Below are 20,151 nucleotides of genomic sequence, written 5' to 3'. Positions count from 1 at the left end.
CAGAAACTTACACATTTACAGATAAAATTACCCACTATTTCAATTATGATTGTACAATAAAAAAATGTATGTTTTTTTTTTTTTTTTTAAAACAGCTTATGTTTCCTCCCACTTCTCAAATACATGCTGCTAGGCTGTGCTTAATTACCCGTAGGTGTGAAGAGTATGTGAAAGTGTGTGTGCATGGTGCCCTGTAATGGACTGGAGTCCCATCCAGGTTTATTTCTGCCTCACACAGTGTTCACAGTGTTCCTGGTTTAGGCTCCAGGTTGACTACAATCCTGACTGCTTAGTGAATATGAATGAATGAAAGAATGACTTTTAATTTCCCCATCCATCAAAGCAGTGTGTCTCATCATTCAGCTCTCCAGCTGTCATGCGTTCAAGCCAGTCTCTGTTTCTTTGTTGTTGTTCTGTTTGTTATCCACATCTGCAAAGCCCTGCAAATCTCAAGGCATAAGAGATGCAGGCTCCATGACTTTCTTTTGGTTTGTTATGTTGCTTTAATTTGTATGAGGCATCAAAGCTCTTCAGAATGTTTTTCAGACATGAACATGTTGTGTGCGTTGACACATACCATCTTGCACATGCGAGGACTGTTAACAGGTGGACGCTGACTCACTGACTCACAGAACAGCAGATGATTTTAAGGCAGTTGGCATCTCATGATAACTCATTTTCTGCAGCGTCCATGCCATGAGATTCATTCTTTGATGTTCACTGATTTCACAGCTATAGTGGCCCACTCCTGTGCTGCTTTTTTAGCCTCATCAAAACCAAGAGGATCTCATTGTGGTTCTCATAGAGGCCGCCCACTCGTTTAAGTGCCACTCATCGCTCTGAAATGCCTATTAAGCCTGGAGAAGCGCCACTAGTTCCCTCCTCCAGTCTCGCACACTAAGCATTTCTCAGTCCTCACCATCCTAAGAGTCATTAGGCTGAGAGTTAAAATGACATTTTCCAACGGTTCTGTATAGAGTCATGTGGGCCAGATGTTTTTGAGTCAGCCGGCTCAGCGCTTCTTATTAAAGCTGAAAGATGATGACACACCTCACACGTATTTCTCATGACTGCGCATCTCATACTTGACTCTGATTTGCCTGACAGGAGCACACTGTCACCACTGTATGTGTAGGAATGTTAAGACCTACTGGGGTTTTCTCAGAAATCTTTTCTGCAGCTGCTTTCCCTGACTGGAATATAAAATAAACTGTATTATATATGTAGACTAAAACAACAGAAATTATAACATTATTCTGTTTTTCTTCATTCATGACATACATAATGCCATTTTTTTAAAACTACTTAACAGGGCAGGTTGCATAAACAATGTTATTAATTTATATTGAAGCAGAATAAATATTTTTTAGAGTTATTTTGTACATTAACAAGTGTAACATTAACTTTTGGATAGTCCCAATAATTTGCTAAATGTTTTGCACTCAAGTTTCCATCAGTGCACAGTTGATAACTCTGACAAAACAGACTTTATGTTGAAACCAGAATGAATTTCCTGGTTACATAATTTGCGCTTTTTTGACAGTACATTACACAGATAATCTCCGGTGTCACCTAGTTGAGGATATGTTCCCTTTTGAGGTTCCTCTTAAGGTTTCTTCTTCATATCTTCTCTGGGTGTTGTTCTCTTACCACCATCCCCTCTGCCTTGTTCATTAGGAATGCATTTATAAATTCAAATTGTATTTGCTGATTTATATATATTTCAATAAAGCTGCTTTATATCTATTTTTAAAAGTGCTACACAATAAACTGAATTGAATTAAAATAAAATATATAAGCAGCAGATATAGAACTAGCTTAGATGCAGTTAACATCTGTCTTGACTTTAAAGCTTTATTTCTGTGTATTATTTCATCTTTATTTTTGTACTTTGACACACTAAAAAACAAAGTGTGCTCTAAATGTGTCTCCAGAGAAATCGATAATAGAAAAGAAGACAGATGACTCACACTCACATATAGCTGGATTTCAGCGTTTCCACTAAATCAAACAGCCCGAAGTTACTCTGTGAGGCTTCAGGTACTGAAAGCTGAACAACATGTAGAGAGAATGTCAGAATGTTCTGTTTAGGCCAAAATTGATCAGTGTAGAATTTGTACTGAGAGTGGAACAATACTGTTTGTTAATTTTACAGCATGGAATCTTTATGACCTGAAAGCAACAAGATTACAGAAACAGGGTTAAACATGGCGGTGGTTCATAAATCTCAATTAAACCTAGTGTTTGTCGTCTCTAAAACATGGCCTCCATCTTTTCTGTAAACTGTGTGGTGATATTTGCATGTATTATCTCTGAAAAACTCCAGCCTTAATATAATAATGTTTGTTACAGGTTTCTTCTTCTGCAAATCCAAATGTTTGCTTTATCTAGAGATCATTTTTTTGTATATACTTTATTTTTCATGCATTCCCAATGTGATGATATAAGCCAAAACAACTAAACTTATTTTGTGAATATAGATTTCTACATTCTAATGCCATATGAATATAGGGTGAAGATTTCCATCCATTTTCTGAACCACTTGTGTTTGGACTGGGGAGGAAACCCAAAATACCCACAGGAAACCCCTGAAGCAGAGGGAGAACATGCAGACATGCATACACAGGGTGTAGATGGGAAACGAATCCCCAACCCTGGAGGTGCACTAAGCAACTAAGTGCTAACCAGTTTCTCCCAATTTAGTCTTGCAAGTTCCCACCAACATGTAGTGAAAAATACCCAGTATACTATGGAATAAGTCTAGAGGCAATTCTTCAGTCCACACTATAATTCTCCAGACTTAGCGGTGGATATAAAGCAGGTATATGAATATATACAGGGCCTCTTGAGGAATTGTTTCTGTCTCTTTTCTGCCAAATGATCTGCTTCACCCAGGTTGCTTGAGTTTCTGGTTTGGCTGTGTTCCATTCAAAATGGGTAGCTCTGGGTCAGCTTAATTGTTGATGCTTTTTCTTTAATGCTTAGCCAGCAGCTTATCATCTGAGACTGACATATTGCTCTAGGGTTGGAGTATACCACATCAGACTTGTTCAGTCTTTTGCAAGAAGCAGAAGATAGTGAAGGGTAGAAAAATAGTCAATTATTTTTGGTATAAAATACAAGGGCAGTTGACATCAACATATAAAAATATAGAGAGTACCAACAAGTTTAAAAGAGCCAAACTTTGCCAGGATGTTAAAGGGAGATAAATGTTCATTACTAATGAGAGCTAATTACAAACAGTTGGAAACCATCAGTGAAAGACATAATAACAAACCAGAATTTAGGAGATGATTGCGTTTCTAGCTATGTGGCAGTACATGGGATAGTCAGGCGCTGATGAGATGCTTTTGCTTTATTTCAAGCAAGCTTAGCGAGAAAGTCAGCTGCTTGATTTAAAGTGATTTCTGTGGTGGTGCTTGATTGCTCACACATCTGCCACTTAGCTTGCCATTAGCTGGGACAGGAAAGTGGAAGGTATCCTGTGTGATCCGTGTGTTATTTACAGTGATGCAGATGCAGCCTGTAATACAGATGAACTGGAGCGAGGTCAGAGATCATGTGACCATGATTATTTTAGATAGCTTCTAAGTGCGTGGGGGTGGTGAAAAGGCTGGTCCGTAGATACTGTGGTAAATGCGATAGTGATAACAAGGTTATTGTAGGCCACAACTTTGTCTTGAAAGTCGCTCTTCTCCTGGATTTTGCAGCTCATTAATAGGATCTTACCTCAGATATAAGAATCTGCCCCTGGCTTTTGCTGTGGTATGAAAATGCTGATTATAAATGACTGTTAAATGCTAATTAAGTGCTAAATGGGTATGCCACTGTGCAGGCAGATGTGTGTATGAAAGATTAAAGCATGTGCATACATATAGAGTGGATGATCCCATCAGCACCTCTGTAAAACATACTGAATGTAGAAATGCCCCAGTTACTTTTGGCTGTGTTTTAAAGCTTGGTAATGCAATGAAAACAGACTCACACCTACATACACAAAGAAAATGTAGTTCCTTACCAAAAAAAAAAGCCTAGGACCTGAAGGTCATAGTTCTGTGTGTGTACACTGGAATTTCCCTAACAAAAGAGCGCTAATGTAAATGTTCCTGATAGAGATACAAAAAGACTCATGGTCCCTTCATCATCAAAGCTTCCTGAGATAAAAAAAGAAAAAGGGAATAGAGAAAGCATCATTCACACATGCTTTAATGATGCAAATATATATTATAATTCATTTTGTTTCAGTTTGTGTTTTATGATTTGGGCTCCAGAGATTAACATAGTGTAGTCTTTGAATTTAAGCTTGCAAGCTTAGAGGATGTATGAGGGAATATCAATTTAACCCCAGTGCATTAGTCACTGCCAACCTAGTAATCAGGTAGGATGTGCGAACCCAAAATCAAGAAAACTCCGCAAATAAGCAAACTATATTTGGGGGAGCTTGCAATTTTACCAAATTATCACAGACATTCCACAGATTTGGGCCACAATGTGTCATGTGATATCATCAGAACATGCATTCAGTCAAAGCACTAAATTACATTCGTCTTTTTACTTGTAGTGGATTAAAAGAAGAATCCTGTGCTTGCAATTTTGCCAAGTAGTTTTCTGAAAAGATTTTGAAATTGGAACAACAGTAGCTGACATTGTAAAAAGAAACCTTTTCCTAGCTAATATTCCAACATTTTATAGCGGTATAACATAATGCCACTAATCCATACATTCATATCTGTATTTGTGTTGAAACCTGAAGTGGGTGTGGCCTAAAATGTCAGTGTTATTCTTTTTTCCTTCTTTTTCTTTGTTTTTAATTGAATATGATCCCTACAGCTTGCATGAGAAACTCTAGAAAACACTCGGAAAATCAAGTGAGGCAAAAATGCCAGCATTGTCAGCCTGGTCTGTGAATTCTGACTCTGACAGTTCCTCCACCTCACCTACATCAATCAAGTTCATTGGTCTCAACGATCAGGTTTTTTTTATTTTTTTTTTTTTTTTATAATCCTGCTCATGCAGCAATTTTGTTCGAGAATTCTTATGCATTTTTCCAAATATAAACAAACTAGTACCATAATTTAAACCATTACAACCCTGACCACTCTTATTAGAGTTGCTATAAATGCATCACGCGGTTCCGGGGCTTTGTTTGCTCAGCGGGTTTCATATCTGACCACTCGCTCGACCCTGCAGGAAAGTAAGAGCCTGCTGCTCTTTAATTGCATCCAGTGAGATCCCAGTCCTGGATCATTCATATCCAGTTACATCCCTACATCACACTGTACTTATCAGACTGAAATAATTTGAAATAACTTTCAGTGAAATGAACACCAGGCCTGCTCCTCCTAGGCTGTGCTTATAAATAAACTGAATTTAAGAACTAAGTTTTAAAAAAAAAGGAGTAATAGAAATAAGGAGAAATAAGGTTATGGTTCAGAATGAGCAATCATTACGGAATGGAAAGTAATATATTTAACATGGAGGTCAGTTACTTGAAGTAACAGTAAAGTGTAGTATTTAGAAATTCTTTATGGAATTCTAAAAGATTTGTAAGAGAGATTCATGCAGCCACCTGCTTTAACAGTTTATATTAGTGTCATGTTTTATTTATAAATCCTTATTTACAAATTAATCTCTTTAGTATACACCTTATTTGGCACTGAGTCTCTCCTTATCACCCACACTCAGCTCCACATTCATCTGCTTTCTCATTAGAGGTATTCCTTATATACTGATTCGTACGTGTCATTATTTGCTGCCTGGAAGAAATCCTCAGCTCAGATGTCACAAACGCCTCAGCGACAGCTGCCTGCAGAAGGACATACTGCACAAGCATTAAGAAGGAGAAGGGGATCTCAGATGGATGTGGGTACATGCTTGCCTGAACATCAGATACTGCGTGGGTGGATTGTTCAGCATCAGATGCACTCTGGACAATCAGGGCGTCCTTCACAAAGGTTAACATCACGATGAAAACAAACTGTCTGAACCGTAATGCTTTCTCTGCTAATGAAAGAAAAAGAAGCAAACTGTTTATTGTTGAAGGATGAGCAAATGAGGAAGCTTTCTGTCAGTATGTGTGCTGTCATTAGTTCGAGGTCTGTGAGACTATATTCCTTGTGGATTAACAGAGAGGAGTTCCAGGTTGTATTTCTTCCAGGCTTTGCTACAATGAGAAGGTTTTGAATGTTGTGTAAAAGCCTTGTACATTCCGATTGGTGCATGAGCCTCTTCTACAAAATGTCCAAGCACATTTGCGTTGACTGGATGGGGAAAATGAAAAGGTTACATAGAGGGAGGTTGGCCAAACATGCAGGATCAGCACTAACAGAAAGAGGCAGTTTGACTGATATGGCAGATGTCCAACCACAAATCATTTTCAGCAGCCTATCAGATTGCAAATTTAAAAGATCCTGAAGTCTGTGAATAGAAAACAGACAAAAGCTATTTATCCTGTGGATAAAGAGTCAGTGGATATGTCTAGTATCAACCTGATACCTATACAGTAGTACTGAATATATTGAAAATATTTCATGCCATAAACAGGTGTTGTTTTGACTGACGTAAGACTCACAAACACACCTTTTAAAGGTGTCACATCAACAGAAGCTTGCAGAGAATATTCTCAGGTACAAAGAACACAGCTGAGACACTGCAAATAATATCTTAACAAGTTAAAACATCTTGACTATAGTCAGATTTGTCTAGTATGGCAACAATCCAAACAGAAGATTACTAAAACCTAGACAAATGTACTCATTTCAGACTTGAAGTAGTATCCACCAGTAAACAGTTATAACTTCACATTAAACAGACTTATTATTAAAACTAGAATGAATTTCCTGGTTATGCAATTGCACCATATTGTACACAGTTATAGAAGGGAAATGGAAGCTCTGGTGTGTCAGAGTTGAGGATAAGGGTCCCTTTTGAGTCTGGTTCCTCTCAAGGTTTCTTCCTCATATAACTTCAGGGAGTTTTTCTTTGCCACTGTCACCTCTGGCATGCTCATTAGGGATGCATTTACATTTAGAACTAATAGAATTATATATTCTGAATTTAAGCTGTCCATTGTTAAATACATTTGAATTGTACTTGATTGTTGAAAAAAATCACAATCAAATTGATCATTATATATTTGATTATATTTGATGATATTCTTAGTTTCCTCAGTGAATGAAATTTATCAAACTGTAATATTGATGCATTTGTTCAAAATAAATCAATAAATAAATAAATAAATTCCTCATTCGTATGATTCTGTCTGTTTAGTATACACCATACAGTATACACCATAGGCTTGTAATGCAAACTGCAGTAAAATTATTTTGTTCCTATATTGCAGGAATAATTGTAATAAGTAATTATAACTTCACTGTTGGACAAAATATAGTTTTATCAATTACCATGCTGCCCTGGAGAGAGAGAATGTATATGTCTGTGTTTGTATTTCATGGTTCATCAGCTTCATACTGTGGAATAAACCACAGCGGGTGTGGGAGCATGCAGACATATTCTGAGCTCATTAGTTTGGATGATTTTCTCCCAGATGATCCTCCCGCTTGCTTTTTGACTTTCAATGAAATGCCTTCAATCTTCTTTAGCTTCTTCGGCTCTCTCGGGAGATCTTTGTATAGCAATCATCTTTCTGGCGTTTTATCCTTCTATGTCTCTTCCGAGAGAATTTTTGTGCAGTTTGACTCTTTGACGTATAAAAACTAAAGGTTTTAGGCTTTTGAACTAAAGATTATAGAGTGCAATATCGTTGTATGAGCTGCATGTGATGGTGTATAATAGACACACACAAACACACACATATGCCTACACGCACATGTTCGCATGCAGAATGGTACTGGGCTTGTCTCCAAGACACCTGGTATGGCTGATTTAATGAAGCTAGTTTTTGTCATGGGGTTGTGTGTGTACATTAGTCCTTACTGTTGATGATGTGGTTTTGGCCTCATACTGACATTAGCACCTCATCAAGGCCTATTTAATTACTTGTTGAACCACAGCTAAAATCTTTCACATCTCACGTTGTGTGTGTGTGTGTGTGGATGTGTATGTATGAGTGGGCAAGAATGCTTGTGTGTTTGTGTGCATGCATATTGATAAAAAACAGCCAGTTTGTGTATGGGGGGGGTGCACATGTTCATGCCCTGGTGTGACTTATCGAGCCATAGTATAAATGAATGCAATTGTGAAATAGCCGCTAGCAGAGGGTGCTGTGTTATACAATCTCCCCATGTTAGTGAGCAATCATATATAACAATGATTCAGCTCTTATGGGATAAGAGAACTAACTGTGCATGCAAGGATAATGTAGAAAGTGCACTGCTAACACTTGGGAGGAGAGGAATGGAAATGTGCTTCAGAGAAAGAGACAATTTAGTATTCATTCTGCTTCTAATGTTCTCCATATAAAATATATGACCAAAAGTATGTGGCCATCTGACCATCACATATATATTTAGTTCTTCCCGAAATTTTTGCCACAATGTTGGAAACACACAATTGTATAGAATGACTCTGTATGCTGTAGCTTTACAAATTTTGTTCACTGGAACTATGAGGTGCAAACATGTTTCAGCATGACAATGTCCCTGTACCTCAAAGTGTACTCCATGAAAACAGGATTTGCCAAAAACTTGAGTGTTCTGCAAAGAGCCCTGGCCTCAACCACACTAAACACCTTTGGGATGAACTTGGAATCCCGGCTGCACCCCAGGCCTCCTCGCACAACATCAGTGTCTGACCTCACTAATGCTCTTATGACTGAATGCATCCCAAAATCCCCGATGCCAACACCTTCGTAGAAGAGTGCAGGTTATTCTAACAGCAAAAGGGGAACTAAATCCAGAATCTGATGTTCACCAGGTACATATGAGTGTTCTATTCATGATTTTGTTCATATAGTTTGTGTGGAGGTCTGGGAAAACTTGTTGGTTATATTGTTGTAGCTACATTTATATAAACAACCAATAAAATAATTTGTGCCTTAGCTATCTTCATGTAAGGAACTTCTTTAAAAACCAGTCTGTCTTTCTAAAACCATCATAGCTAAGTGGGATTTTGGCATATGCTATAGCAAGTGAATGAAATTATTTCCATTTGTAATCTAATACCCGCTGTCAAAATGTCCACAATTTTAAAATACATTTTTAAATGCAGTTTTGACGGCAGCGTTAAGAGGAAAATTTCTGCCACTCATATGTTCTGTAAGAGAGATTGAATTTATCTCAGACCTTAAAAATGTTCAAATTATTCATAACAGCTTTAAAGCTTCTTTCCACCTGACAGGAAAAATGTGTGAGAAGGGGATAAATACGCAATACCACTGAGACCTGTGGAAGCTGCGTGGCCCCAGACTGTGTGTTAGAGATAATAAATCATCACTTTGGTTCTGTTTTAATTGGCCTGCCAGATTCAATTATACAAGCCTCCAGACTGCTGCATCAGTGAGAGTGGGCACCCAACCATGAAGGAGAAACGTGTCTGCACTTTTCCACCACTGTCTTATCTCACCATATGCAGAATACAGTTACCTTTAACCCTTACTAACATAAGGAGATGTTACAGGGTGAACAACAGCCTTTTTAGTGGTTGAAAAAAAGATCCCTATCATGCATCCCTATCATACAATTAAAAAAGGCACACAACTCAGCAATATTAGTTGTGTTGCGAGAAAGTCAAAGCTACTAACATTAAAAATGTCTATTCTCATACTAACCATTATTCACCATCAGACTCAATATAAATTGACAATAAGCCTTATTGGTCAGAAACATGTACAATAATTACAGGTTCATTTAATCTGTCATGAGAAATGGTCTGTCATTTGGTTTGTTTGTTTTCATTAGTTTTAAACATTCTGACTAATACCAGTTTCATCTATAGGGTTGCACAGTGTCTAATGCCTGTCGATAGTCCCTTTGTCCCCAGGGATGCATCGGTTAGAGATATGGCACTGACACTCTGAGATTTATTCTCCTCACACACACACACACACACACACACGTAACCCATTACCATGGCGACAGGCTGGACCAGTGCGTCAGGGCAGTGGTGTGACTATTACAGGGGTGGGGTTCATATAAAATAAAATGTCACATTGCAGAAAATCCTTAAAATAAAGAAATTCTAAGGATTATATTCACTCAATATTAAGACCATTCTGCAGACTTTATAACTATGCAGCTGGTGATCTTGTCTGGCTGCTGTCTGATTTCCCATCTTGTTGTTTTTTTACTCCACATTTCAATCTAGGATCCAGATGTAACAATGCTCTTTGGACACCTACCTTTTTTACACTCAGCTTTGCTCTCACATTACGCCTGTCTAGCTGGGTTAAGACTGAATGGCTCCATTCTCAGCTCATATAGATGAGTAATGAGTAATGTATTGGAGAATGAGGAAGAATTTACCTTATTTTCTCCCAGTTTAGTCACCCAGCCAGCCAGCACATCTTTGAAAAATGCCTGCTATTGCTACAAAAATAGACAACTGAATAAACACTAAGAGGTATCTGCTCTCTTCTGTATACATAAGCTCATAGATGATCAAAATTGACTAGTGTCACTCTGATTGACAGGGGAGAGTAATGACCTCTCTCTCAGCCAGAGAGCACAGCTAGTTTTGCCCTCTTGTTTTCCCACCCACAGATAGCAGAGGCATCTTCAGGATTGAAACAGACTGTAACTATTGGTGACTGGGTTTATTTTGATTCACAGCCCAAAACTGCACTTGAACTAGAAATTTGATAAACTCTTGCATAATCTGTTAAGGCCATGACCGTTTATGGGTGTAACAAGATGTCAGTGAGGGCTTTAAAACACCTGCCTCATAGCAGATGGTACTGCAGTACTTTGTCTCAGTTCATGAAAGAGGCTAGTGCAGGTTGCAGTCATGTTTTGCCCCATGCTGATATGTGGGGCATGCCGTTCCAAACCACCTTGCCCCTAGTGTCCCGGGGCCTCTGAGGAAAGCGGTTATGCCCACGCCACACATGGCCTCAGCTTTGCCAATTGCTGCCATCTGTCCCATCACGTTCTCAGTGTTCCTGATCAGAGAGACAGAGTGAGAGGGAAAGAGGGAGCATTTGGTAGTGAGAAAAACAACACATGGAACAAACAGGTCTGTTGACCACCTATGTATGAAGTGAATTGAAAATTTAACAAAATTGATTAGGGTAAATCTATGAAAAATAATAATATTTCACACTTCGAAGTGAAGATAATCACAATGATACTCTTTAGAGACCAAACAGGTGGCACTGTACCAATGATGTAGCAGGCAAGCCAGAGTAACAGCATGCAAACATGCAATCTGGACTTAAATAATCAGCTGTAAGCCTTCGCCTGTACTCACATGTTTATGACATGAGAGTAGACTTGGAATTAAACTTCGGATTTGTCTTGTATGTGAGGGTGAGATTTGAACATAGGAATGAGAATTGCTGATTTTCAGTCTGACAGACCTTGATTTGGACTGTCAGAGAATTATTGGCTTTGGAACCAGTTGATCTGGATGTGACAATGATATGTCTTATCCTGGACTTGAGAACTGCTGATCTGAAATCTGATTTGGACACGAGAATCCCTAAATTAACACTTGACTTGGACTTTAGAACTCCTGACTTGTGACTCTACTTGTGCTAAAAGACTTAACTAAAGGACTCCTGATTTAAGACTTGAGAGCTCCTGACACAAATTAGATTGGATTTGGATTTGAGAACTCCTGACCTGAACTTGGACTTGAGAAATTTAGACTTGGGAGTTGCCTTGGGTTTGAAAACTACTGACTTTGAACTGGAGTTAGACTTGAGAAAAGTGATTTGAGTAAGAAGAAGCCTTTAATATCGATGCAGAGCGCAGGGGGAGCTGTGATACAGTGACACTGGAGCAGAAAGGGTTAAGGGCCTTGCTTAAGGGCCCAACAGTGGCAGCTTGGCAGTGTTGGGGCTTGAACCTCAAGAACAACCCATAGCCTTAACCACTTGAGCTGACACCACCCCATAAAATACATACAGTAATGAAAATATAAAACCCCAAATTGCGATTCAGTTATCGTTATTTTATCTTTTCTGTATCAAGCTCTGATGACACTCAATTAAGAAGACAAGCACCAATTTCTGCTGTGTACACAGTTATCAGGTTTCTCCTTGTGGATTTTAACTCAAGCTTAAGCTCCTATATTAGAAATGCTAAGGTGATTGAACTGGGATCTAGCACTTCTGCCAGCCAAGCCATAAAACCACAAAGAGCTCAAAGTGGCTATTGCTAAAGCCCTATTACTTATGGCAATGCTATCTATTTCCCCTTCCCTCCCTCTGGAATGAAGTGATGAGCTTTCAATTAATGGACACTTCTGGTGCCTTCCAGAAATTACCAGCTCTTTTTATCACATAAGAAGCTCCAGGGCCCAATTGACTTTTCAGCATCCCAGCAGCTGGTGTGATTGCATCAGCTCCAAATGGGTCAGCTGTAAATTCAAGTGAGATTCTTTTTTTCTCTCAGTTTGAAGATATAATGGTGCTGACATGTGAATGTCTCTAAACACCCAGCCTCGATTTCAAGATGACAGGCTCTCTGCGCCATCAAAGTGGACTGTTTCCTATTTTAAGTTAGGGGAGGGTTTTAAAATGTTTCATGTTCATACAAAATGCTCATACGTGTAAAGCTTTTCAGCCTCTCGTGAAGGGCACTTGGTCCACTCAAATCCCGAGTAAAATGATGCCTAATGTAGAAAACATTAGCATGAGTATCTCACTGTAAAATCAAAATATTGAATGATGGATTTCTATAGCTGAGTAATAAAATACAGAATGTTTTATATTATTATTTTGCAAGTTGCTTTTCTGTCTCTATTTACTTAAAGATTGGTTGTTTTTGAAGTTGAATTTCTTCTTCGTTCACTCCCCTGGTGCCAAGTCCTCTGTATAAAATGTTCAAATGTTTATTGTGATCCTAAACATGTCACGGTAAACAATGTCTAAACCAATAAGACATCAGGACTTGTTGATGATACCTTCCAGGTGCTTTGCAGTAACAGTTTCCATTAACAGTTTAAAGATGTCATGGTTACTGAGAAACAATCAAATCCAACCTCACTATGCACACACGCAATTGTTAAACGTCTTACCAGTGATTAACTACCAGTGAGTTCTGGCAAGGTTAGGGCTCTCTGGCAGCTCTGTGCTAATGCTTAGAAGAAATCCTGTATAGTAGCTTGACTTTTTACTGGATGATATAATTATATATAATGACAAAATTATATTTATATTTAGTTATATATAATTATAACAGGTTAGCAAACTGTTTTTTAGGATGTATCTGTGAATGCTGGTCAGGTGCTGTATGTACACCAAGGTGAACGGTTTAAGATGAGATATTTTAAGGCTACGATGGGCTTGATCTGAGTGGCATTAACATTTAATAGCTTACTGGGGGCCTGTCAGAGAAGCCACTGCACAGGTTATATCAGGTTCAGTGAAGGTTTTTGAGCAGGGAAAATCATCACAGAGTTCTCTTCTGCAAAGTGACTCTCCAGGACAAAACCTCTGATTTAAAACATTTTTTTTTTACTTTTGTTCAAGGACAGTGCCTGAAAAGACTGCTTTGACTATTCATCTTACATTAATAATACTAAAGCTTTTAATGTAACAGAATAGAAAGTGTCTAATTGTACTTTCCCCTTGGCAGTCGTTTCAATGTGAACACTTCACACTTTTGGGACTTTGGAACCCCAGCTCTTTTGAGATCTAGATGAGAAAATATCTTTGCTAAATTCTTTTATTCAGACGCAGTCACTGCACAGTTTCGGCACTGCGATAATATTGCAGGCATCCCCAGTGACAGATCATCAAATTGTCTGTGTTTTCAGCATTGTGTGCTTAGTTTCCATGCAGATTTGTTTTGATGTTTGAGAAAGCCAAGCTCCAGGAGGTGAGATCTACGCGAAAGGAGGTAAACGTAGGCTCTCAGTGACAATGCTGCAGGTAAACTGAACCCTCACACAAACGCCCCCCCAGATAAAAGACTCACGTCACCAGTGATGTCATTAGAGGGCCGTGTGCAGTGTCATGTGTGTCAGTTTGCATTGTGTTGCTTCAGTCATGTTGGCTTTTCTGAATGGACTGCTGTTATTGGAATGGCTAACAGTTTCTTTTGAATATTCCAAGATTCATTATTTATCATAAAGGAATCAGATTTTTATTCTAAATTAAAACATGGGTACTGAAGTTTTCTTTTCTTTTTTTTTTATATGTTGAGATTATTCTTCACCTATTCACAGTATGAAGCCCTATTAAGTTATTCAACTCAGTAAAGACTTCAAAGTTTATGGAAGCATACAAAAAGGAATGGCTCGGTATAAATTCCATATTTTTAACATTTTCCTCACATGCATTGTAATGCATTTTATATTACTAGCATAGGCTGTAGACTTTTAGTATGAATATGGAGCCTCTAAATGCACTACAAACATGCAGGTAATGCTTCTCTTAGGGCTTCTAAGTGCGTATTTGTACCACACACATATACACTCACACACACACATATAAATAATGAACTTTCTAAACTTGATAATGTTAAAGATACTGAATCTGTCCAGTAGGTAAACTTAGCCATACAGAATTTTTAATTTTGATACATGATCTTGCTGAAAAATAAAATATCTCCAATCTACAGCAGGAAAGAGAAGAGCCATCTGAGAGAAGAATCAGAAAAAGAGAGAGAGAAAAAGAGAGATGTTTATCAGTCATCTGATACCCTACAGTTATGCCAGCTAAGGAGTTCTTTGTTATTTTGCTTGCGTCATACACTCATTGCATTGCAATAGGCTCTTTATTGCACAGCCTTGTGAATAAACATGCTCAGCTAACATCTTCACTGTTTGGACTGCAAGATGTTATTTTTTTGTTGGTTAAAATGCCTCTATTGCTTCCTTGTGAACTTTTATGCACATTATCTGTACTCCTGTACTCATTAGGCCATAATTTCTGTGCTAGTGTGTGTGTGTGTGTGTGTGTGTATGACAATGTCAGGCTGCCCCTTTTGACTAATAGCCAATTACTGCTACTGAAACACAGGAACCCCATCTGTCTTTGTCTGTCTGCTATTACACACACACACACACACACACACACAGCTGCCCTTGTGCCAGCATTGTGGTACACACAGATGTAAATATAGATCCCTCTTGTACAATTATCTAATACGTATGCTTTGTTGTTATCATAGCATGTGTTAAAGTCAAGGATGTAAAAATGAGGTCTTTCTCAAGATGTTTCACACAAACACACACACTAACGTCCATGTCATACATTAAGCACAATAAGGCTCCAGAGAATTTTATTCTCCACCTAACACCAACAATCCAGGGGTGCAAACTTGGTTGCTATGGAAACAGGCAGGGCGTTAAAAGGATTAGATTACTAGGAGAGGCATGACAGGTTGGTTGTGAATGTGTGCATGTGCGTATTTGTGTGTATGACTGCATTTGCATGCATGTAATCATATGCAAGCGGCTTCCAAAACGATGATTCAGTGCACGAGCGATGGAAATGAGGTGACAGCAGGTGCTTCTGCTGGCGCACAGGATGGAGGAAAGTATTTGTTTAGTTAGAAAATTCATTTATAAACTTTGAAACCTGGAATTAATAAATGATAAAACTACACAAGTTTATTCATAACTGTAAGTGCATAAGTTACCATATATGCCATGTAAACATCTCTATAAACAGGTGCTACAATGGAAAGAATATGTTCTAAAGCTAAAATGGACTGTTTTGTAAAAGACTGTAATGGGATGAAACCCCTCTGAGCCACTGTGAGCATTCAGCATTACAGAAGTCTGTCCAGCTCATGCGTGACGGTAAGATAAGCCATGCTACAATAATTAACATGTCAATGAGGTTAATTATGAGGTTTGAGTGTAACAGTGAATGTGTTTGTGTTTGATAGTAATTACATTCAACCAAAAGCCAGTAGCAGCTTTTAAAGGTCATTTTTCATTGCTTTGTTTAAGAACAGAATTTGTAGTGGTACAAGTGAAATAGACTTTAATGGGTTTATATGCCAGAAATCTATCTAAAGACTAACCATAATATTTATGTGTGTGTGTGTGTGTGTGCTTAGAGGGTATGGATGAATAGTTTGTAAAATTGTTTATATACATTTCAGAATTATACAGAAATAAAAAAAAGTAAATTGCCATTGTGTAACCCTTCAACCAAGTTCCTGTGAATCTCCTAAATTAGTTCTGGTGCAACAGTTACTGCAGCATCAGAAGTCATATAATTAGCTGACTGGAGTCGACCTAGGTGCAATTAAAGTGTCATGTGATGTCTATAGAAATCCGCCTGTTCCTCGAAGGCTCTGGAGTTTGTTAGAGAGCAAATAAATATTTTAGCATTTTGTACCATGAAGTCTAACAGGACTTAAAAAGAGAGTACCGACTCCTCTTTAGTCTTTTTGATGCTGTTTGATTAGGTATGCAGAAAAGTTCAAGGGGGTTTAGTACTTATGTAAGGCACTTAATTTAGACTCAGACTCTCAAGTTTTTTCTTAATTTTATAGTAAAGAAAGTTAGTCCTATGATGCATGTTGTTCATTGTTAGTGTTTAGAGTAAATTACTAGAAAATGCAATGCACCCTGGTGTGATTAGCAATTAGAACCTTATCATTTTTATTTCATTAAGAAGTGGATGAGCAGAGACCTCTAAACTATGTTTCCATTGTTTTTACCTATAGAAACTAATTAGCTAGATTTGATGGATTTGTATTTCATAAGTGAACTTCCAAATTTCACTGAATTAGCCAATGCCTTTCACGATACAATAACAAGCTAGCTAGTTAACTGATAAAGAGGCTACCTCACTGCTACCTTTTAAGCTACAGGTAGATAATAGCAGTGTCTAGTGTGAAGATTCAAGTTCTAGGTTCAAGTTTTTTGTCATATTTTTGAGTTATGTGTATATTTTACAGTACATTTGTGTTGAAAATGACAGCAGATGTCAGTAACTATGACTATTTATATACAGTAATGGTTATGTTGCAATGCTTGCTAAAACAATACTGGCAACTGTTCTGACATTATTTAACTAAAAAATATACAGTTAATATTTTGAGAGTGATTGACTGAAAACAACTTTTACATAATGCCATTTTTAAGGCAACTCATTCCTTGCAGCGTCATTTTTGAATGCCAGCTGTTTTGCATATGCATGTTTAAAGATGCATGCAAACATACTCACTTTGCATTGAAAAGTGTGTAGATGCACACTATTATGCACAGAGCTGCGCTTGCCTAGAATTAAATCTAGCTAAAGACAAAAGCTGAAGGTTTCATGAAAGAATCAAATGCTGCCTCTAAGCTGCAAATGTTTAAAAAATGATTTAATACTGATATTAATTATTTTAATCTAAGGGGATGTTTAAAACTTATAGTTTTGTGGTTACCTTTGCTCTGTGTGTATTAGCGTATGTCGGTTGAAGATTGGACGTCAGCTTCCTAAGAGATCACGTGTTGCTTGAGCACGACTATGCCTGCGTCATCACTGAGTCAGTTTGATGCCCTGTAAAGGCTCATATGATTACGAAAATCCAATCACGTTGGCTTGCAGCGCACAATGAATTAAACATGAAGCTAACCCAAAGAAATGGTGCGGCGAGGACAGAGCTATGGTTCTGCCCTAATAGAAAAGAGCCTGTGTATGGCGTTGAGACAAAAAAAGACTTCCTTTTTGTATCATTGTGCGTGAGCAGATCCAGAACAGCGTCTGTCACACAGCCGGTAAAGTTGTGTGAAACAGAGCCTCGACCTAGAAAATGTTTCCTGTCTTAAAGCACAGATTGTCAAATAATTTGTTCAGGGTCTATGCTGTGAGATTTAATACTTAGCACCTTTAAGTTGTTACTGATTATTTTGACTAAATGTCACATTATAGTGGCTTGCATAAGTTTTCAACCCCTTTGAACTTTTCCATTTGGTAGTGTTACAACGTGGAAGTTGTACAGAGTACAACACATTAATTGGGTTGGGTAATACAAATAAGAAGCTATGTGTATTACTGGACAAATTCCTGTATGGAGTTAGGGATAGAGAATACAGATGTGACCCTGTAAACAGCACTAAAACCCCAATAATGCCTAACCTTAAGCCTTGGTTCTCTTGTGCTGTTGTCTTTTGTTTATTTTATCCCACGTATTATTTGGCCTGTTCACAATGGCCCCGCTTGGAGTTTATTTACTCAGGACTTCCTCATTGTTGTGGATTATCCTAATGACTACAGTGTAGGTTTTTAGCAGTGACTCTGAGCATCTATAACACTGGCATGCTATTCGTACCAGGTGGGACAGCAGCCCGATGATACACGACCCCGTCAAGAGAAAGACGCATGACGCTGTAACCGGAGCCAGTTCAGCCTTTCAGCGACATGCAAGAGAGAGTAGGATATGTTTGAGCGTTTAGAAGTTCCATGCATGATGAGCGCTGCATGCACTTAGGAGCTAAGCATGATGGCTCTGGCTTTGCTGGAGGACAAAAGGGCTTCGTTGAATGTGAGCACGTTTTCATACCGTCGCCATTCCTGGGTCTGGTGAGTGTTACACTGTTGCTGGGAGGGTGGCTAGTGTCCAGCAGCATTTTCCTAGCAAATACCACAATCAAATTGTATTTTCCATGTATGGGCATGTTTTCTGTATTTGTATATGCATGTATGCACAAATGGGTGACAAATTAAAGGACAAAAAACACCTACATAAACTTCTTAATATGGTGCTGGTTCATCACGAGCCCGGAGAACAAGTTTCAATTGCACATGCCATAGCATCTTGTTTACAATCATTTTCGAGTTTCATCATCAGACCATCCAGTGAGCTCCCCTGACCTGTGGATGGGGGCAGAGTCTTCCTGGAAGAGATGACTACCTTAAAAATAGAAATTGTTAAATTGTGAAATTGTTGTTTCATTAGTTGATAATGGTGATCAGTCAGAGGAACTTCTATTGATTTGTAGTGATGCTTCCCTGTTTTTCCCCTTTAATTTGTCACAAATCTCTATATATGTGCTTTGTGTGTGTGTGTGTGTGTGTATGTTTTATTTCAATTTTAACAAAAATGGTCAAATAATCTACACAAAACTAATTTATGTATGCCTTTCTTCAAATTGAGCCTCTTTTGTATTCTCTGAGCATCTTTTGGATCCTTTCACATGTAATATTCTTCTTGAAGTAGCTGTTGCTCTTATAACTGTTCCAGATGTAAAACACTTCCAAATCCTTCAAATCAGGCCAAAAACAGCAGGCATAACTTCTTGCTTTTCGTTCATATCCTGTTGATGTTGTCAGCTCACAGGATATGTCCACCTTCCATTTTGGCTTTTCAAGTTATAATTTATGGACCTAACCACATTTTGGAGGATGCATCAAAACTCTTTCATCAAACTGCAGATAGGTGTATGAGTGAGGCTGTTCATGTTAATGAAAACAATCGTGTATATGTGTGTGTATGTGTATACTTATTTGCACAAGCTGTGCCCTTTACGCTGATTAGACCTGCTGTGGCAGGCGAGATCTGCAATAGGGTCTGTAATTTCATGTGCCTCCAGAGGATTGTTCATGCTGAGGGCATTTCTCTGGGCAGGAGGTCGTATAATAAAGGGCACAGCTAAATGTTCCTTTATTAGCTGGTGGCCACTGCAGGGTATTTCAAATTGCAAAAGATCTAAAGGGGCTATCTTCTTGCAAACAGAAAATTAGAATTAAACTTAATCCCATGTGACACACACACACAAATAGTAAAAGTCAGTGGTACTATCTAATAGACTTCATAGCCACATTAAACTTATCCTTCCTCTAATAAACAAATGTACGCATTAAAACAGGACATACTCGGATACTGATGATTATTCCTGAGTGTGTACTTTGTTCATTTCTGTTGTTCAGACATGTCCTTCACAGATCTAACAGATACCAAACACTGACTGTAATAAGACAGCTGTTACACCACCACATCAGATCATCTTACCAAATGCATTGTGTCACGGTTACATGATAGCTGAAAGACCACAGTGTGTTAAAGTCTACTACTAATGTGCTTAATACTACAGAGCTGTCTGATACTACAAAGCCGGCTGATTTTGCAAAGCTATTTG

General features: G+C 38.2%; 1 protein-coding gene across 3 annotated transcripts in view; it reads left to right on the top strand.

Annotated features, from left to right (window-relative positions):
* pde4ba (phosphodiesterase 4B, cAMP-specific a) overlaps positions 1-20,151 on the top strand; it is a 149,314-nt gene that overhangs the window by 65,058 nt on the left and 64,105 nt on the right. Inside the window, exon 1 of one of the 3 annotated variants that reach the window (XM_058402475.1) lies at positions 18,501-18,595. The exons of the other annotated variants lie outside the window; for them this stretch is intronic. Coding sequence (XP_058258458.1) covers positions 18,513-18,595 — 83 coding nt within the window. The 5' untranslated portion in view covers positions 18,501-18,512. Of the gene's footprint in view, positions 1-18,500; positions 18,596-20,151 lie in introns of those variants that run through there. 3 annotated transcript variants of the gene reach the window in all.

The sequence above is a fragment of the Hemibagrus wyckioides genome, linkage group LG11, assembly GCF_019097595.1.
Source record: "Hemibagrus wyckioides isolate EC202008001 linkage group LG11, SWU_Hwy_1.0, whole genome shotgun sequence".
In the NCBI taxonomy this organism is placed as follows: domain Eukaryota; kingdom Metazoa; phylum Chordata; class Actinopteri; order Siluriformes; family Bagridae; genus Hemibagrus; species Hemibagrus wyckioides.
This window is presented reverse-complemented; position numbering and strand designations above follow the sequence as displayed.